At 39.0% G+C, this 21,947-nt stretch overlaps 1 protein-coding gene across 2 annotated transcripts in view; it reads right to left on the bottom strand.

Moving 5' to 3' along the window:
• The window catches only part of Tti1 (Telo2 interacting protein 1), a 600,292-nt gene that overhangs the window by 568,268 nt on the left and 10,077 nt on the right, over positions 1–21,947 (bottom strand). For both annotated transcript variants that reach the window (XR_016547507.1, XM_090382195.1), the window contains exon 2: positions 17,291–17,430. Coding sequence is in view for 1 of the 2 variants with exons in the window: in XM_090382195.1 (XP_090238321.1) it covers positions 17,291–17,430 (140 nt within the window). In the remaining variant the exon portion in view is untranslated. The remainder of the gene's footprint in view (positions 1–17,290; positions 17,431–21,947) is intronic.

Here is a 21,947-nt window from a genome sequence, read left to right as displayed (position 1 = left end):
GGATGAAGAACTAGTTTAAGTCCAATGAAAGAATATGACATAATTCCAAGGATATAATAACTTGGTGACTAGATCCAAAGGTGTCAAGAAAAGCCAAGAATCCAATTAAGAAAGAACAAAAAATAAATCCCCGTATACGAAACTAACTGAATCCAAAGGTAGCTTCAGATGTAAATTAAATGAAAGGATCCAATGTTGAAAAAATAGTAAATAAATCCAAGGATAAAGAACTAGTTTAAATCCATTGATTAAAGAATATGACATAATTCCAAGGATATAAATAACTTGGTGACTTTAGACTAGAGAAAGACAGTAGGAAATTTAAAATCGAAAAAGGAGTTCAACAAGGAGACACAATATCTATAAAGCTGTTTACTGCTGCCCTTGAGGAAGCTTTCAGAAGATTAGACTGGTCGCAGAAAGGAGTCAATGTGAACGAAGAGTACCTAAACCATTTACAATTTGCAGATGACATTGTGGTCATAAGCCATGATCCCAAAGAATTAGAGGTAAATCTTAATCAGTTATGCACATTTAGTAAGGATTTTGGACTAAAGATGAATATGGCTAAAACAAAAGTAATGATGAACAAGTATGCCACTGAAAGGGAAATAATGATTGAAGGAGCAGTAATTGAAAAGGTGGAGTCATATACTTATCTGGGACAAGTTATTAGCTGTAATAATGATAAATGGCTGGAAGTCAAGAGAAGAATAAATTTTGGATGGATAGCATTCAGGAAATATAGTAACATACTGAAGAGCAATATCCCAGTTTGTCTGAAACGTAAAATAATGAATCAATGTATACTCCCCACCATGACTTATGGAAGTGAAACTTGGGCACTCACCAAAAGAATGGAAGAGAAGCTGAGAACTACACAGCGAAGAATGGAACGAATTATACTGGGAATCAGACTGTTAGATAAGAAGAGAAACACATGGATTAGGCAGCAAACTCAAGTAAAGGACATTCTTATCAAAACTAAAGAACTAAAATGGTCTTGGGCAGGACACATAGCTCGAAGACATGATGACAGATGGACTAAGAAAATAACAGAATGGTACCCAAGAGGAGCTAGAAGAAAACTTGGAAGACAAAGGCGGAGATGGATAGATGAAATTCATGAGTTTTTGGGTAGTAAATGGATGGCCAGTGCTCAAAACAGAAGGAACTGGAAAGTTGGTGGAGAGGCCTTCATCCTGCAGTGGATTGAAAATGGCTGATGATGATGGTGCTGTAGTTAAGAATGCAATCAAGAAAGAATAGGAAAAAGTTCGTGCATATGAAACAATTCCAAGGAAACAAATAATTGGATGTCTCTAGACCTGATAGTGGTGTAGTTAGGAGACTGTAAAAAGAAATTTTTTCAAAGATTAGTGGCAAAATCAAGTCACTAAACTCTAAAGGTGGTTATACAATTTTAGTAGAAAATCCAGAGGTGGATTTTCAAAGGTATAGTATGAAAAAACAGGAAATAAGTCCATGGATATGTAACTGGTTGAACCCAAAGGTAGTTTCAGGTGTAAATTCAAAGTGAAAGGGTGTAGTAAAAATCCAATGTTGCAAGAATAATAAATAAATCCAAGGATAAAGAACTAGTTTAAATTCATTGATGAAAGAATATGACATAATTCCAAGGACAGAAATAACTTGCTAAATTTAGATCCAATGGTGGTGTAGTTAAGAATCCAATTATGAAAAAACCAGGAAATAAGTCTAAGGACATGAAACCAGTTGAATCCAAAGAAAGAAGAACAATTCTAAGGAAACAAATAATTGGATGTCTCTAGACCTAATAGTGGTATAGTTAGGAGACTGGCCTCCGTAGCCGAGTGGGCAGGAGCGGGAGTGCAGTAGCACACGCTCTTTGAGTAGACCGGGGTTCAAGCCCCTGACTGCTGAATATGGTCGATCTGCCAACCTGCACTGGACCAGCGTGGCAGATTATGGTCCATTTTCCCTCAGCATGAATTGTTGAGGAGGCTTCCATCCTGCAGTGGGTTGATAATGGCTGCACTTTACTTTTTTACTTTTATAATATGCACTGTGCTGCCACTTTATTAGGTACACCCCTGCTGTGCACACATGGTTTTTCCCACAACGTTGAAAGTCACATGACCAAAGTTGTGGATATAAATGCAGCAGAACAACCTTTCTAGTATCAGTTAAGCATACAAACCATAGCAAGAATGGGGAAAAGGAGTGATCTAACGGACTTTGAATGTGGCATGGTAGTAGGTGCAAGACATACTACCATGCCACATGGTAGTAGGTGCAAGACATGCTGGACAAAGCATCTCTGAAACGGCAGTTCTCCTGAACTTTTTACGCACCACAGTTTGGTGCGTAAAAAGAAAACATCCTCTCAATGGCACTCCCGTGGAAGAAAATTTCTTGTTGATGAGAGAGAGGTCAGAGGAGGATGACTAGAATTGTGCAAGAAAAGACAGGCCACAATGTAGCACATGACGTCAGAATACAACCTTGGTGCACAGAACAAAATATCGTCACACTTTGTCGCAAATGGGCTACAACAGCCGACAGACACATTGCGTACCTTTGTTATCAATGAAGAACAAGAGGGCATGCCTCTTGTGGGCACAGCAACACCAGCACTGGACTATCGAGGATTGGAAAACAGTTGCTTGGTCTGACGAGTCGAAGTTCCTGGTGCATCATGTTGATGGAAGACTCAAAATTTGGCAAAAACAACATGAATCCATAGACCCATCATGTCTGATGACTACTGTGCAAGGTGGTGGAGCCAGTGTTATGGTGTGGGAAATGTTTTCTTGGCACACGTTGGGTCCATTGATAGCCATAAAGTGTAAAGTGTGTTTAGGGTCAAACGGCACCAGGGGTTTCCCCCATCTCCGCATTGCTTTCATTGTGGGTGAACCAGTTCACTGGGAAATGCCAGAGATTTAAAAGTGTATGGATATTGTGTATGTGTAGTGTCATGTACCATTGTTCATCTGGTCGTTTAGCCGCTGGACCCCTACTGAGGCCCAACGTTGCCCCATTTTCGCCCCGTGGAGGCAGACCAGGAAACACCAGTAGACTAAGATTTACTCTGGCAGGTCCTGCCGCTTAATTTCCTGAGATTTCGGCGGCTAGGACCTTAAAGAAAAAAAAAAAAAAAAGAAAGAAAAAAAAAAAAGAGAAAAAAAATAATAATAATATATATATATATATATATATATATATATACATATTTGGTAAATTCAATGAGGAATAACACTAAATTTTGAAAGGCCGAATGTATGGGTGAAAAACGTAATTTGAAGATGATTAAATCAATTCCGAAGTGTAGGGCATTCACTTGCATGTGTGGGTCGAGTGGGTGGGGAGACTGAAGCCTGGGGTGAGAAAAGACAGAAGTATGGAGTCGAGAGAGGAGGCAACCCCAAGTCACAGTGGGGCATGCCCATGCCCCACCAGAAGGGAAAGTGGAAATGGCAAGGAGGGGAGGAGACAGTAAGAACCGTCTCCTCCCTCCCCCCACCGGGGATAGGGATATTAAAGATGAAGGAGGCTAGGGCACCCTCTTCAAGTCGCCAAATGGCGTTTGGCAGCTGTGCTGCGTTAAGTCTCTTTTCTTCAATGTCGAGTCGATTTCAGTCCAGTCGCTCATGGGGTAAGCCCCGTCCTTGTGTTTTTCACTTTCTTGTCTCAGGGTTTTCTATGTAGTAACTCCACTGGATAGTATTTTATAGTCTTGAACAGTTTAACTTGTGGTGATCTTTCGTCAGACACGATTTATGGTATTTGGCAGTTTTCTCCTCTTGAAGAGGTCCTGCGCATATTGAGAAAGTGCTCTGTATTCCTCTTCTGTGTCAATGAAGTGGGATTCCAGTCCTTTCGGAAGGTAGTGTATCTTTGTGATCAGGATGCCTCTGAGATCTTCATATTCTGGGCAGTTGTAGACCAAGTGATTCCAGTTCTCGACCTCCCCACACGTGCAGTTGGGGGTCCTCAACAAGGCCGAACCCGAGCAGCTTCTCCTTAAAGGGGCCATGACCAGTAAGGAGCGAAGTCAAGTGCTTCCCCAGAAAGTACCAGGCCGGTTGCTTGGGGTATATTTGGCTGAGGTCGGGGAGGAATTTTCTTGTAATTTCTCTTTTTGTTGTATTGGTCCATCTTTGTTGCCACTCCCGAAGTCGGTAGGCCTGTAATCGGACTTTTTCTGTTTTAGTACTACTCGCTGGGTCGATTATGAAATCCTGGAAGGTGGCAGCAACCCCCCTGGCGTGCAGGAAGAGCAAGCCAGCTTTTACAGTCTCCAAATCGAGGGGGAGAGCACCAGCAAGCAACTGCAATGCCGGTGTGCTTACTGTTCTGCATGCTCGTGTGGTTGTTAATAAAATGGTCCTTTGTATCATATTCAGAGTTCTCCTATTGACTGCAAGCGTTGTTTTGCTGTACCACACTGCAGCAGCATAAGTTATCGCAGGGATGAAGGTTGCCTTATAATACAACATTAGTGCTGTTTTTTTTAATCCCCAGTCTTTTCTCGTAACCCTCGCCACCAGTGCTGAGTAACGTCTTTTCTTCGTCCTTATATATTGTAGGTGAGGTTGGAAGGATAAGTTTTTGTCTAGAATTACTCATAGTTATTTCATTTGGTTAGCAAGTTTAATGGTCACACCTTCTATTTTAATTTGGGGTGGGCGCCGTATTTGCAGGGTTCCTTTTAGTAGAATAGATGTGGTTTTTGTCAGTGAAATTTTTAACTGGTTTCTTGTAGCCCAGTTTTGTATTTTCTGTAGAGCTTGGTTTGCGGTGGTTTCCAGTTGGGCTCTTGAGTCAGCCTCAATGGTAAGAATAAGGTCGTCCGCAAAGGCCTGGGCCCCGATCAGCCCCAGGTCCAGGTTCAGGAGCTCGTCGAGGACCATGTTCCAAAGGAGTGGCCCCAAGACAGACCCCTGCGGGCAGCCCCTGTGTACAGATCTTGTGACTTTTTGGTAGTTGGCATTTATTTCTACTTTCCTGCAAGATAGGTAGTCCTCTATTACCTTGTATAAGTTGATAGGGACTGCAGCCACCCTTAGTCTGCCCAGGACGCTCGGCCACCATAGTGAGTCGAACGCCACGGCAAAATCAATTGAAATGACTAATAGGTATTTTTTTCTGCATTCCTGTGCCTTCCGAAGCAAGTTTCCAAGTGCATCCACTGTGGAGGAACCCGGCTTAAATCCGAACTGATTCCTAGCTGCCAGGTTTGTCCTCTCATAGTGGTTTTTGATTCGCTTGTGCAGCAGTCTCTCATATAGTTTGCTGACCACTGAGAGCAGTGCGATAGGTCTATATGACTCTGGGCAGTCCAGTTTTTTGTTAGGATTTTTAAGTAACAACTTGGTGTTTGCTGTTTTCCATGCTGTGGGGAATTTGCCTGTTTCCAGGCACCTGTTGTAGAGAGTAAGTAGTAAGTGTGGTGCAAATTCTGCAGTTTTCTTCAAGATCTCTGGTTCAATCATGTCCAGTCCTGGGCATTTGCGATTTCTGATCTTGGTGGCAGCCTCACTGAGCTCCTCTAGGGTGAAGGGGGTTCACAATTGCCGAGGTGGTATAGTTTGCATTGTCCTTGCAAATTTCGTGTTGTTCTTGCATGGTTAATATTGCTGGTTCCTTAAAGATTTTATCCAGTATGTTGCCCATTGACTGCTCCCAGGTGGTCGTTAGGTTTCCCTCCGGTGTCCTAGTAGTACTAATGACCTCGCCCCTGGGGAGCTTATTGGTTATCACCTTGTAGACTAAGCCCCAGGGGTCAGTGTTTCCAGAAGTAGACACTAGGCGCTCCCAGGAACGCTTCTTACTTTTTTTTATGGTGTCTGTGTAACTGTTCCTAGCTTCTCTATAATGTTGTCTCAGGCCCTCCAACTCATCTTCGGGCCAGGTTCTGCGAGCTCTCTGGAAGTCTTTTCTTGTTTTTTGCATTTGTCGTCGTAGTACTGCAATTTCTGGTGTCCACCAGGGTACTGTGCCAGGTTTTGGGTTTTTTCTTTTTATCGCTCAATCACTGATGTTCAGTAATAATTTTGTAGTTTCTCTCTGAAGGTCATCCGGGTCGCTCCGGGGGTTTATGTTTTCCAGATTGTGTATAATTGCCGTGGTGAGCAGCTCTCTATATAGTGTCCAGTCTGCATTTGCGACTGCATATCTCTTTTATGATTGGTTTGTTTGAGTTATTCTTGTTAGTTGTCTTTCAACTGAAAAGGTTATTGCCCGGTGGTCTGAGGTGGTCCATGCTTCCTCCACCCTCCAATCAGTCACGTGTCCGGCCATACTCCTGGTGGCTAGGGAGATATCAATTGTGGCCTCCCAGAGGGTGCTCGAAAATGTTGGCAGATGGTGGGGTCGATTTAGTACAGTTGGATAGGATCCTGCAAGGTAGTCTTCTAAGAGTTGTCCATTTCGAGTTCCTCGCCTGTCTGGGGTGAGGCTGTGCCATGCTGGGGAGCGACAATTGACATCAGCTCCAATGATGACTCTTTGATTTGGTAGGGTATCCTGTAGGCATAGGAGGTAGTCGATTGCAAAGTCTATATCTTGTCCCAGTCTGCAGTAGAGTGCCACGACATATAGAGATCCTAATGCTGTGCTAGTTGTGCACAAGCAGCCCATGGAGTACACAGCTGTGTGATTTTAGTTGCGTTGATGTTGGTGTTTCTTACCAGAACGGCAGCCCACGGGGTGTCTTCATCTGTGTGGATCACCTTGTAATTGTGTGGGTACCCTGCGACCCGCTTTAGATGTGTATACAGTTCCTGGACTATAATGACATCCAAGTTTTCGTCTTCGGCTTTGGTCCGTATCTGGTCAGCCACTGCTCTGGCCCGTTGTGCATTAATTTGGATTATTTTCAGCATATTTGTGTTATAATTCTTAATTCTTGTTCCCATAGTTGATCCTGCTTTGGTATAAGGTCTTGGTTCGTTGGTATGTAGGGCATTTCGGGTCGTCCCTAAGTGAGTGCTTGTGGTCTAATTTCATAGTCTTGCAGTTAACACAGGTGGATTCCTTATCTTTGTGGGGGCAAGCATTAAAATCATGGCCCTTTTCAGAGTAGTGGCCACATGTTGGGGTGGTTTGTGCACACGTGTGTGTCGTGTGGCCAAACTTGCAGCAACGGTAGCATTTCGGTATGATTACTCATTCATGATAGCGGTAGCTTCCCCATTCAATGAAAACCCTTGTTTGGTCTTTCAGGACCTTCCAGGCCTCCGAGGTAAGCTCAACTACCCAATTTTTATTTATTCCGTTTCTCGCTTGTATGAAGTATTTGGGTATTACTGTTTCTTGTGGGTCCTTTCCCGGGATTTTGCTCTGTAAGTTCTTGTGGTACAGCTCAGACGCTAGTTGGTTAGGTGTGACATCCTTGTCCACGTCATAAATTATTACAGCCGGACCTTTCCTTTTTGGTGGCTCAGTTGTTAGGCCCAAGGCAGCAATCTTGGGGTTTTCAATTATCTCTTGCATCTCTCGCTTTGACTCGGTTTCGATCACGAGTCCTACGCTCCTCAGTTTGCGTATTCCTCTTATTCTTGTTTGCTGGAAGTCATTCTTCGTAGTGCTTATTAGTTTGTTCTTGATTTCGTCACTTGTATCAATTTCCTCTGTGTTTTTGGGTCTTAGTATTACAAGGTTAGGCGTTGGTAGCAGCGTTTTTTCCCTGGTTGTTCCTTGGCTGGTATATTTATTACAGTTGGTGGGTTCCTCAGCGCATTTGCGTAGGTAGGGGTGCGCTGTTGCATTTGTGTGCCCCTACATTCCAGGTAGGCCTCTAATTTGGCCGCATTTCTTTCTGCCTCACTGTTGACTTTGTGGAGGACTGTTTCTAGTTTAGTCCAGATTCCCACAATCTCGCCTCTGAGGGCTGCCGTGATTCTGTTCGTTGACTCTTTTAGTTTGTTTTCGAGCTCTACCCGAAGGGCCAGTACCTGGTCCAGCACAGTGCCTTCGGGCAGCCTGGGGTCAATGTTTGGGGATTCAGGCTGTTTGCTTGCTTCTTCATTGTTTTCTGTTCGGACGTCCTCTTTATCTTGTTCTTTAGGTTCGCCTTGAGATCTTGTCTCCTTTCCCAACTTTGGGGCAGCGTATTTCTTGTACTTCTTTTTGGGCGTTGGCTGTGGCAGCGCAACGTTGCCGTCTCCACTTTGCTCTATTATTTGCAATTCGTCGTTTTGATCTTGTTTGTGATGTCCTCTTGTTAGTTTTTCTTCGTCCATAGTTTGTTCTGTGATTTTCTGATTTGAATTGCTCATTTTGTCCCAGTTGGTGTCTGACTTCGGATCCTCGAGGCAGCTGCGGATTAACGAGCTCAGGACCTCTCCGTCAGGAAGAGCCTGTGAGATGATAGCAAATGATACCGACCATGGCGAAATTTGTTGCCTGGCAGCATTCATTCAAGTTTTTAACTTCCCTGTTACAATTTGGCGGGGGGGGGGGGACCCCGAGAGTGAAACTAGTCTTTGAGAGATCAGACTAATTTCTGTTGGGGTTTTCTATGACAGAGGTTATGATGGTGAACACAGTTTTTACACTAATGGTGTAGTTACGATGATTTGATCCATCCATGAGAGTCTATGGCAGATGGGGGGGAGAGACACTAGAATCATTGTTCCTTGCATTTAAGTCCACAATAACGTTTTAATTTTGGGGCAGAAGCACTGTTCAATGTTACTCTGATTGGGACACCTCCCCAGTCAAGTACAATACCCTGTATAGTGATTCGGGCTTTGTGCACTGGCGCATTATCCTGCTGGAAGTAACCATCTGATTGAGGATAAACTGCCTTCAGTGCCTTCAGATGGACATTCGCAATTAGTGAAATGCAGCAGTCAAGGTCACAACTGAAGGAATAGATGTCTTTACTCACTAATTCCTGCGCCGGAGGGGAATGCGACACATTCTTGTCACACAAGGGGGTATACATTCCATTGTCACACAAGCCTTCCAAGTCAAGTGCAGGGTATTTGCGTGGCAACCACAGTGTAATTGGTGCCTCTCTATAGCCCTGCTGTCAGCCGCATGGTGACCAGTACGGTCTGACAACAAAGGATACAGATAGAAAACGTAAATATCCTGCAAAGTTCCCAGTAAATAAGCAAAAGTTTCTCACCCTGAGATCCACTATAGTACTTCTTCTAATTAGTACACTTTTCATTAACTGGTAGACACTGTAACCAAATATTCATAGACAAAATCCAGGAGAGCCGAAAACGTGCGTCCACACTGGACGACGGCCATGAACTCCTCCATTGATACCCATATATGCCACATCATTGCTGACCAAGTGCATCCATTCGTGTTGACAGTTTATCCTCAATCAGATGGTTACTTCCAGCAGGATAATGCGCCAGTGCACAAAGCCCGAATCACTATGGAATGGTTCCAGGAACATGACAATGAGTTTTCTTTGCTGCAGTGACCCGGTCAGTCCTCAGATCTCAATCCTATTGAACATCTTTGGGACGAGCTGGAAAGAGCTGTTCGCTGCAGGCCTACACTTAACACTGAATCTCAAGGAACTGCGTGACACACTCATGTCTGCATGGTACTCCATTCCTGCACAATGGTTGCATCTTGTTCAAATCCATGCCTAGACAAATTCAGGCTGTTTTGAAGGCTAAAGGAGGCTCGACAAGCCACTAGGTAGGTGTACCTAATAAAGTGGCAGCACAGTGTATGTAGAATAGCTAAAATTCCTTTGGGTCTTGGAATTTCAAGCATTTGATAACATACTATACCTTTAAAAATCCACTTCTGGATTTTCTTTTGAAATTGTATAGCTGCCTTTAGATTTTAGTGATTTGTTTTTGCCACTAATCTTTGTATAAATTACTTTACTTTATACAGTCTCCTAACTATACCACTATTAGGTCTAGAGACATCCAATCATTTGTTTCCTTAGAATTGTTCTTTCTTCTTTGGATTCAACTGGTTTCGTGTCCTTAGACTTATTTCCTGGTCTTTCTTTATTGGATTCTTAACTGCACCACCATTGAATCTAAAGTCAATAAGTTATTTATATCCTTGGAATTATGTCATATTCTTTCATCAATGAATTTAAACTAGTTCTTTATCCTTGGATTTATTTACTATTCTTGCAACACTGGATTTTTAATACACCCTTTCATCTTTGAATTTATACCTGAAACTACCTTTGGGTTCAACTGGTTTCATATCCATGGACTTATTCCCTGTTCTTTCTTACTATACCTTTGAAAATCCACCTCTGGATTTTCTACTAAAATTGTATAGCCACCTTTAGAGTTTGGTGACTTGATTTTGCCACTAGTCTTTGAAAAAATTTCTTTCTACAGTCTCCTAACTACACCACTATTAGCTCTAGAGACATCCAATTATTTGTTTCCTTGGAATTGTTTCATATACATGGACTTTTTCCTATTCTTTCTTAATTGGATTCTTAACAATACCACCTTTGGATCTAAAGTCACCAAGTTATTTATATCCTTCTACTAAATTCTGTCATCAATGGACTTAAACTAGGACGTCTTTACTATTCTTTCAAAATTGGATTCTTACTATATATTTTTGGACTACAGATTAAAATTATTAATATTTCTCTATTTCAGAACATTTTGTGACATAGTTACGTCTTTCTATGTTTATTTTTGCAATCTGTATGACTTTATTACAGTAAAGTCCTACTATTCCAACCGCATTTCTTTTTCCAACAATAGATGTCACTACTTTCCCATTTTTAAATTTTTTCACAGCTCACTATTAAGTCCGTTACGCTGCTATAAATTGCTTCACCATGTAGATATACAGGGTGATTCACTACCAGTGCAACAAACTTGCAGGAGGTGTAGGGGGCACAAAGACGAATCGGAATCACATAGCATTGCAGGTTCCGAAATGCCTTCGTCATGCGGTAGAGGAAGTTGAACGGGAGGTTGCGTGAACAGCGATCCCGCTGGAAGTCAGCATTTGCGAACCGTTTCTGTTGAAGAAACCAAGTAGCAAAAGTCCTCCGGAGTGGATAATCCACAGGTTCCAACGATTGGACGTGTTGCAGATGATATGAACTCATTTGGTTTGTTGACAGTATCCTCCATACAGTGGATTGGGAAATATCCAATCGTTGGCCTATCGCTCGAGTACTCGTACTCGGATTGCCTTCTGCAAGACGTAGGACATTCTCCTCATTGTCCGGCGTCCTCGTCGTTCACTCTTGATTCATGGTACCTCTCGTGAAACAACCAGTCTCACGTAACCTTCTGTGCACACGTGCGAAAATCGTATGATGAGGAGCACGCCTGTGCGGGAAACGTTCCTGGAACAAGCGCAGAGCGGCGCGCCCATTACAGTCCGCAGCTCCATACGCGAGGTGCATGTCGGCCAGTTCAATGTTTGAATACTTGTTCATCCTACTGCCTTGGGAACCAGTTCACAAATGCTGACTTCCAGCGGGATTGCTGTTCACACGACCTCCTGTTCAACGTCCTCTACCGCATGACGAAGGCATTTCGGACCCTGCAATGCTATGTGATTCTGATTCGTCTTTGTGCCCCCTACACCTCCTGCACTGGTAGTGAATCACCCTGTATTACTAACATGATTAAGGTTTACGTACATTCATCTACTCTACTAAATTGTGCGCTTTATTTTCCCACCTTTTTCTTTCAGCTATGTATATTTTTCCTGCCAGCTTATTTCTGTTATGCATTACTTGAAAACTCCAAGTATCGTCCGCTTTCTTATTATACTTTTGATTTCTTTTTCGGTTCATTTCTTGGCATGTTTCGATTTACATATTTTTACATCTGTCTTTTCCTTACAATACAAGCATTTGGTGTTAGCTCCCTTTTATACTAATGCTTACAAAGCCAGAGCCCTTACTATAATGTTGGGCTTCACAACCTCAGCTAGCTTTGTGTTATTTAATAACTTTTTCTTTGCTTTTTATCTTTCTGCTTTCTATTTCTACCATTCTTCCCATTCGTAAAACTATTAGTGTACAAGGGTGATACGAACGTTCCTACTATCCTACTTCTATTGCTATTTTTCATCTTTACTTATTTAAATACTCTTTTTTTCCCTTCCCTATCCTCAATTCAATATGTCACCCTATACTACGGCTTCGTCTTCTGGTGTTATAACCCATAACCCAGGGTGGGTCTTAGCCTTCTCAATGATGTTCCACCAGTAAGCCCTTCCAGAAGTCAACTTCTTATTCTCATGGTCTTTAAGTCCTCTTCTACGTCATCCATCCATCTTTTCCGTGGTCTTCCTCTTGCCCTCCTACCGATAGGTTTCCATTCCATTATCTTCTTAGTTGTTCTGCTATCATCCATTCTCATAAAATTAACCCCAGGGGCTCACATCTGGTGAGTATGGGCTTGGCATACCCAGGGTCGTGAGCTGGATATCATCATTCTTCTCTTTCTTGGTGATTCCCTTCTACTTTTGACTCTCTCTCTCTCTCTCACAGGATAAATAGGGAAATTTTTGGCTGGTGCACCATAAGCCTCAGGCTTCATTGCACCATATAGATAATAATAATAACCCAACCAGGCAAGTCTATGGCTCTTAACAAATGTGATAATGTCTGCATCCTGAATAAGATTGTCAAGTTCATGGTTCACTCTGATCCTCCAGGATCCATCAACGTCTTGTATGGGCCCAAAGACTTTTTGGAAAATTCTACACTCAAACACTCTCAACAACCACTCATCTTTACTCAATAATGTCCAAGCTTCACAACCGTATGTTACAACTAGTCTAATGAGACTTTTGTATATCCTTAATTTTAAATGTCTGTTCAATACTCTGGAATTCATTAGTTTTCATGTGCATAGAAGCATTTGTTTCCACTCAGGATACCACTGCTTTAGAACCAGCCAGAATTGCTTTTATGAGCCTAACAATCTTTGCAGGTATGCCCAGGAGAAGGGGATCATTTATCATTTCTTCTCTGTTGAGTGAATCAAAAGCTTGTTTGAAATCTACATATAGGTTAAATCAGTGTATATTATACTCAAATGCTTTTTCTTCTATCTGCCTGAAAATGAAAATCTGGTCAGTTGTTGAGTGATTGGGTTTGAAACCACACTGATATTCTCCAATGATTTTCTCTGAATATGCTGCCAGTCTGTTATAAATAACCACCGACAAAACCTTGTAAGTAATGCTCAGCAATGTAATACCTATACCATGTGCTTGTTCACTCTATACCATGTGCTTGTAACAAATTATTGAATTATCATATTATTGAATTCCAATCTCCACAAAATTACAACTTTCAAATCCTACACAACACTCTACATATTTTTATTAACCATATCTTATTCTAACCTGATCCTTATTTTTACCTTAATAAATGACACTGCATTGGGACTACCTCGTCCATACTGTATTAGAAAGTGCTAATTACATTTCTGTTGCTTTTTGGCCTTTCACCTTTCTTCTACTACTACGGACAGGTATAGAAACAGTTCCTGATACATGGTCAGGTGTAGTCCCGTAATGAAATTACCTGATCATGTATCAATATTTGCTTCAGCTAACATTAGATTCTGCACATTTTCCTTACCTATATTCGACCATTATCTGAATATGTTTCCCCCCCCACATCTGATGACAGCTGTACCACTTTTTATTTTTATTTTTATTTTACTGTACTAATTTTACTTTATGGTTCACTGACCTTCTATTGGCTACGTAATTCAGCCCATAATTTTCTTAATTCATCATATATTTTAGGATATTAATATTCTTTCACCTTTCACTTATCTACTACACTTCCTTTTCTACTATCCTCACCCTTCTAGTTTTCATACCTGACTTATTAACCTTTCATTAATTGAAACTATTTCATCAACTGAAAACCTTTTTTCATCCACTATAACATTTAATATATACATATATATATGTTATATTAAATATATGTTATGTTATATTATATATTAAATGTTACAGTGGATGAAAAAAGGTTTTCAGTTGATAAAACAGTTTCAATTAATGAAAGGTTAATAAGTCAGGTATGAAAACTAGAAGGGTGAGGATAGTAGAAAAGGAAGTGTAGTAGATAAGTGAAAGGTAAAAGAATGTTAATATCCTAAAATATATGATGAATTAAGAAAATTATGGGCTGAATTGAAAAGCCAATAGAAGGTCAGTGAACCGTAACGTAAAATTAGTAGAGTAAAATACAAAAAATAAATAAAATAAAAATAAAAAGTGATACAGCTGTCGTCAGATGTGGGGGGGAAACATATTCAGATAATGGTCGAATATAGGTAAGGAAAATGTGCAGAATCTAATGTTAGCTGAAGCAAATATTGATACATGATCAGGTAATTTCATTACGGGACTACACCTGACCATGTATCAAGAACTGTTTCTATACCTGTCCGTAGTAGTAGAAGAAAGGTGAAAGGCCAAAAAGCAACAAAAATGTAATTAGCACTTTCTAATACAGTATGGATGAGGTAGTCCCAATGCAGTGTCATTTATTAAGGTGAAAATAATATATACACACAACATATATATTAAAAATAATAAAACTATAAGTATTGCCTAAGAATCAAATTCTAATAAATTTATTTTTTAATTTTCAGTAAATATTTTAATAATACAGTAGAACGTTGGTTATCCGGAATAAATATGAAAGGCTAACCTTTCTTTTTTTTTTTTTTTATTAATAATGGTAGTGCAGTAAGCGTGGGTTATAGTGATCACGTTTGCAAACTGAATTTTGATTCTAATAAGTGAAAGATCGAGTTTAGTACCCATTTATAACAGATTGTACAAACAAAAAGCCGAATAAACCGAAAACTGCAAATTGTTTTATGGTTGTGACCTCTAGATTTCTATGTGACCTTCAGAAATGCATTTTAGAAAAATATCACAGAGCTACTGGGTTTTCTCGGAAGACATGAGTGAATTTCAGATTAGTTTAACTCCTGATTCGGTAAGAATAATATTGGCCCGAAACTGTGCGATTTATTTTTTTTTCAAAGTTTTTTTACGGTAAAATGTAAACAAAAAGAAAATGAGCAGTTTTAACATTGCAACATAAAACGGAAATTATTAATAGAATTAGAAAATGTTAAATTTTAAGAAATCTCTCCAAAGTGTTTAATGTGGGGACTTCAACAATTTACGACATCAAGAAAAATTCCAATGCTATAACAGAATTTGTGTCAATTATTAATAGTGAAGGAGGATCTAGCAGGAAAAAGACGATGTTGACACCTGCAAATGCCACTTTAGCAAGTGCACTTTATTTGTGGTTTCTTCAGAAGTGAAGTTTAGGTGAACCAGTGTCTGGTCCAATGTTGTGTGAAAAAGCATTGGATTTTAATCGAAAATTAAGAGGTAATGAAGATTTTAAGGCAAGCACAGGTTGGCTGAAAAACTTTAAACTGAGACACGGTATATGTGAACTAGATATTCAAGGCGAGAAACTTTACACAGACGAATCGGCAGCGATGTCCTTTAAAAGTAAGTTTGCTTCAGTTATAGCAAATTATGAGAATGAAAACATTTATAATGCTGATGAGACAGGCTTATTATGGAAAGCATTACCAAGAAAAACCCTAGCCACTAAAAGAAAAATGCCTGCACCAAGTTTTAAGGTGAGAAAAGAGCGAGTTACAATTGTTATGTGTGCAAATGCTACTGGGATGCACAGATTGTCCATGCTCATTATCGGTAAGTTGAAAAAACTGAATGATTTGATTCAGCTTGCTCAAACTGAATGGTTTGAGCAAGCTTAATTCTGATGGGATACTTCCTCTTGCTCAAATTATGCACCTGAGAGGGAATAAATTCAAATCGAGAAAAGAAGTTATAGAATAGATGTGTAGAAATTTGCCATTAGTTTGTTCCAGCAATCAACCTTTAGGTGGTTGATTGCTGGAACAAATTTCCATCTGTCTTTGTGGAAGTTGACCGCTGAAATGCGCTTGACGTAGCCGAGTGGTCAGAAGTGCGATTGCAGTAGCCCATAGTCTTCGAGTGGAAGGGGTTTAAGACCATGACTGCTAAATACGATTAACATTTGTATCGATGATTTATTATAAACTCCAAAGACCTGGTGGCCATGCCGGATTATAAACAAGCACAATTTTTTTTTTTTTTTCTAATTCAAGACAGAACTAGGCAAACTTTTAGAGTGAATGGCTGGGTGAAATGGGAAGTTTTTTGTTTTTTTTGGATGATGCTCTTTAAGCTTGCTTGCTTTCTTGCATCGCATGCCTCTGCTAATGCTAAGAAATTGGTGGAATAAATTTCCACCTAATGAGTACTTTGAAAAAATTTACAGAAAACTTGGGCAAATTATTGGTAGGAATGGGCAAATGAAGTTTTCTTTTCTTGTTTTTTTTCTCTTCTGATGTTGCCAATACTGATACCAATTGGCAACAATACTGTTGCCAATATTTTAATTTTCTTATAACTGTTAAAAGTTGCAGAAAAATTAAAAAAGCTTTAATTAACCTTAAATTAGACTTGAACTGAGGAAATGCCTACTGATAAACTAACTTTAGTTCTTTTGAACTACTCATGATAAATAATGCTGAAAACCATTATTTATCATGAAAACTATTTAAAAATAATAAAAACCATTTAAAAATAATAAGAAAAGGGAAAACAAAGGAGAAAAAAAGGCAATTAACGAAAAAAAATGGAATTAACAAAAACTGTTTCAGTTGTTTTTAGGGAGGCATTATTTTTAGCATTATTTTTGTGGAAGCTTGATTTGTGAGTTGTTTTTCTAAAACGTGCTTTAACCAAAAATGCTTTTTTTTTTTTTTTTTAACGTGTTATAGTCGGAAATGTGATACATATGCATAACTCAAAGTTTGAAATGACTTTTTTTTTAATTATTCTCTTTAATTAGTTTGACATATATAGAAAATGTACAACAACAAAATAGAAACTGGAAATCATGGTGTAATGAGGAAATGCTTAATGTTTGTATTGTGTACTGTCACTCTTCATTACACCTAGACACACAGGCTGGGCAAGACGAACTTATTTAAATCTGAATAGAAAGACAGTCAGAAATTGCTCCAATCTGAGAAAAGACTATTCCTTCCCAAATGAGTTCCAAGTAACTAAGTCACTACAGAAATGTTGGAAGTTAATCAAAGGTTTTGTGTGAACATATTTTTTTTACTTATCTTCAAAACTGATTTTACAGCATGTTACATCACTAGGTATTTAAAAGGTGCCAACAGTATAAATCCAAGTCACTCACACTTCAATATACATTCAGGTAAATACCACAGAAAACTAATTTTAATTATATTACCTTGAATTTCTTCTGTGGGAGAGCTAATGGAAGTAAAAAGGTACAAAAAACTGTCATAAAATATATCCCAAGATGTCAGGGTTATATTCCTGAAGATATCTGCCATACAATTTACTGCATGTAGCACAACAGCTTCAGTTCTAAATGGGATTGGGGGGGGGAGGAAAAGAGAAATAAATATTAGCATTATTAACACATTTTTATACCATCAATGAAATAAATCTATTTCACAATACATTTAATAGAAAAAACTCATCAGGTTCTTTCAGGAAAACCACAAGAATCAGTGGATTGCAATTCTAAATATTAAAAATACTATGAATGTTGACAATGCAATATATAATTGGATATAGTACTATTATTCTCATATGATATATATATACATATAAATACAGTATATATCAAGATAAGTAGAATGCAATATCAGAATATAAAATTTTAAATTACAACAAGTTAGGTAATGAATGCAGCGCATTACATTTCAGGCAATTTCCCCCCCATTTAATACCAGTTAAAAAGTAAATATATTTATCTTCTTATTGTTTGTTGTTTGTTATTTTGTTTCTTAGGAGCATTAGCAACTATAAGGCCATATTGCTCCCGGATATGCGGTGGTCATTCCCTGACCTTTCCACATCCTCTGTATTTGGTGGCGATGGGCTCGAACCCCAGTCTAATCAAGAAGCGTGTGCTACGCACTGCTGCTCCTTCCCACCTGGCTACGGAGGCACTTATCTTCTCATCAGTTAATAACTAAGATTATAACTTTATAAATCACTTAATAAAACTCTACAGTTTTATGTTCTCTAAACTTAGCCATTCAATTTAATTACAACTGTATAATATTTATTACTTTTCTCCCATATACTTTAAGTCGCTCTCTCACCTCCACATACAAAATATACACAGACTGTCTAAAGTTTAAAATACTGCATTAAAACCATATTTAATCTATGAATTGCTTTTTTCCATATAAACTATATTGAAAAAAGAAAAAAATTACTAGATTTCTGTTTGTCCAATTTTTATAAAATTTGGTTGGACAAATCTTTTTACAAGAATTAAATGTAAAATTTCATGAAAATCTGTCTGTTTGCATGTAACAGCTTGAATCCACTGGGTGTCAAGTTGTTATGTGCAGTCAAATGAACACACAAGGCAAAGACAACAGGCACTAATGCACACACAAGATATGACTATTAAATAACGAGATGGTGTATGTATCCACTACACACCAAGCAACATCTGCAAAACAAATGCAAAGCAATTAACATTGAACCTTTTCCAAGTCACATTCCAACACGCTTATTTTCTGCTAAGTCACATTCCAACACGCTCATTTGCTTTTACAGTGAGACAGATTTTTGTTACCTTGTGTGTTTTGCAGTATTCTGGAAAAATGACAGACAAAATGAACAAATAATCAACCTCAAATCATTAACAAAATTAAAAACACAAACTGAGAGTTATGAGTTATGTCAAGTTTATGGGGATGACACTATGTCAAGAGCTTGAATGACATTAAATATTTTTAGAAGAGAGAATGTGGAAACCAATGAATGACCAGGCCATCCAGAATCTATGAAAAACTAATGAAAATGTGGACCAGGTAAGGGCACTGATTATAAGTGATCAGCATCCAAACTCAATATGGACAAAGAAACATGCAAATTTTAAATAAATATTTAGGCATGAGAAAATTGTGATGGAGCCAAAAATTTTGAATGACGATCAAAGAATGTGAAAACTACAAGTTTGTAAAGATGTCCTGAAAAACAGTGAAGATCCAAACTTTCTAAGTACTGCAATTATTTGATGAAAGTTGGCTGTTCCAGTAAGAGACTCACAAACTGAAGGACAGTCAATGCAATGAAGAAAAAACAATTCCCCGACAAAAAAAAAAAAAAAAAAAAGCGAGAATGTCAAAAACAAAAATGAAAACCATGCTTCTTGTTTTCTTAAATGTTTCCTTCAATGATGAGAACCTTTTCAATCAATTTGGCCCTGGAGAGATTATGCAGAGTTCATGGGTAAGAATTTTTTCCAGCATGGTCTGTGTTTGTTAACAGGAGAGACTCTTTCTACAGGGCTGGGATACACTTAAATAGAAAGGGTGCAAGAATATTTGCTGATGCTATTGAGGCAGTGTTAGATGGGTGAGAATACTGCTAACTTGGGGGAATTCACAGACTAATAGATTAACAGTAGCCACAGACAGAGGAGAACCTGATTCTTGCACTGCTTCTACTGAAATGAGCAGCAGCCTGGAAAGCGAAGTGCTGGGGATTTCAAGGACTCCTAGTAGTCATCAGGGAATAAGTAACTAAGATTAAGAATAGGTGCATGTATACACCAACAGTAGGAGTATAGTAAATAAATTTGATGAATTTGGGGTGCTGGTGAAGACATCAAAGGCAGATATTGTAGGGATATCAGAGAAGTGGTGTCACACAGAGATAAGGAATGCAGAATTGGAACTTGGGATGTACAATGTATACAGAAAGGATAGACAGGATAGAAAGGGAGGAGGGGTCATGCTGTTAGTTAAGAAACAAAATCTAAGGAAGTCCATCCAGTTGACATAGGCAGACAGTGCAGTGTCCGCCTATGTCAACTGGATGGACAGAGGCGGACAGTCAGTGTTGAGTCAGTTTGTGACATAAGCAATGGGAAAAACAGTTGAGAGCAGGAGTGTGTTATAGGCCTAATGACTCTTTTGAGAACAACGAACCACTGTACAGAGAAATAGAGTGGGCCAGTAAATCAGATTGTCTTATAATTGGGGAGTTTAAATTCAGAGATATAGAACAGAAATTGTGGGTTGGTCACTCACACACCAGCAAAACTTTTGTGGAATTATTGGGATTGTTTTCTACAGCAACATGTTCGAGAGGCAACCAAAGGGAGTAATACTCTTGATCTGATTATCAGCAGTGATTATTCGTGCATGAAAAATCTGCAGATAAAGGAACAACTAGGTGGCAGTCATTACAGTGTACTGATGTGGGATTTGCGCAAAGATGTAACTACCATCATGGATAAAGGGAAGGGTTTTTGTTTTCGCAGAGGTGACTACAGTGGTCTCAGACAGCTTTTAAATTCTATACAGTGGGACCAACTGATGATGTTACAAGAGCAAATTCTAAATGGGAAGCATTGAAGGAAGTAATCTTGGAAGCTACTAGGCCAGTGGTGAGGAACCTTTTTACATTGGAAGGCCAAATTTTATTTAACCAAGATACTATTAGGGCGCATGTTGAGAATTAAACATATACAAAAAAATATATATTTTTGTAGGCATATTTACAATTTTAATTATAGCCTGTTATTGTAAGAGGAATTCAAACAAAAAAATTAGCAAAGACATTTATTTGTTTAGCAAAGATGAAAACAAAACTAAAAATGGACGAATTTAGACAACAACCATTTAATGACTTTTTTTTTTGTGATTGCTTAATGCCAGATAATTGGTACCAAGGGGCTCACATCTGGTGAGTATGGGCTTGGCACACCCAGGGTCCTGAGCTGGATATCATAATTTTTCTCTTTCTTGGTGATTCCCTCTTTTCTCTCTCTCTCTCTCTCTCTCTTTGTCTGTCTGGGTAACTCAAATTTTTTTTGGCTGGTGCAGAATAAGCCTAAGGCTTCCTTGCACCATATGGCTAATAATAATAATAATAACATCGTTGATCGTAGTTTTAATTGGTCCTCCAAGTGGATATCCGTCATCTGAGAACTCAAGCTTGTTTTTATTTGTGTCATATATGAAAATGTTGAATCAAACAATAGATTGTTCCAAAACAAGATAGCATTCAACGAGCATGTTAACGTAGACAAGGATTAGACAACAGCATTTTTCCCAGATTTAAAGAGATTCCTTCTTTGCATCAAATAGAGATGTTGGAATATTATCTTTTGAGACCTCAATTAATTCCATCTGTAAGTCATCAGCGGCTTTGGAGACATCAGTCAGGTGTGGTTGAAAAGCTAGTTTCAGTGTGAGATCATGTTTCTCAAATTCAGCAAACCACTCATTGTATTCTTCATTCAGGGAGTCTATAACAGTTGGGTATTTTTTTTTTTTTTTTTTTATGAAAATCCCAAACATGAGAGGTATTAGAACCTATAGTACATAGTACCATGCTTGGGTTGGAGGTTGAGAAGACGAAAGAAGATATTTGTTAACTTAGATTTGAACTTCTGTAGACTGAAATTTTCAGTAAATATATATAAAGGAAAGTTGTTCCAGAAAACAGCACTTGAATGAACAAACGAGGAAGATGAAAAGTTGTTTCTGTGAGTTTGAAATTGGACAATATATGGATGTTGGCTGGTGGTGGTGGCATGTGTTCGGACTGTTTTCAAAAAGAGAGAGGAATTACAGACAATTCAGATACTTCCATGGGCACAATTCAGAAGAACAGTGCCCATGGAAGTATCTGTAGAAAAGGTATGCAGCAGAAACAGTACATCTATGACACAGCGAATGGAGAGACTGTTAGAGATAAGTCATTAACTAATCTGACTGCCCACTTCTGAATGGAATCTAGAAGCCTGAGAGAGGTTTTGGGAGAACCGCCCCAGATGTAGAAACAATATTTAACGGTAGGGCAAATTTGCAATTTGCGCAGAGTGAACAAATGTTTGGAAGAAAAGT

This window comes from Mastigoproctus giganteus, chromosome 10 (assembly GCF_048544385.1).
Source record: "Mastigoproctus giganteus isolate SK-2022 chromosome 10, ASM4854438v1, whole genome shotgun sequence".
In the NCBI taxonomy this organism is placed as follows: domain Eukaryota; kingdom Metazoa; phylum Arthropoda; class Arachnida; order Uropygi; family Thelyphonidae; genus Mastigoproctus; species Mastigoproctus giganteus.
This window is presented reverse-complemented; position numbering and strand designations above follow the sequence as displayed.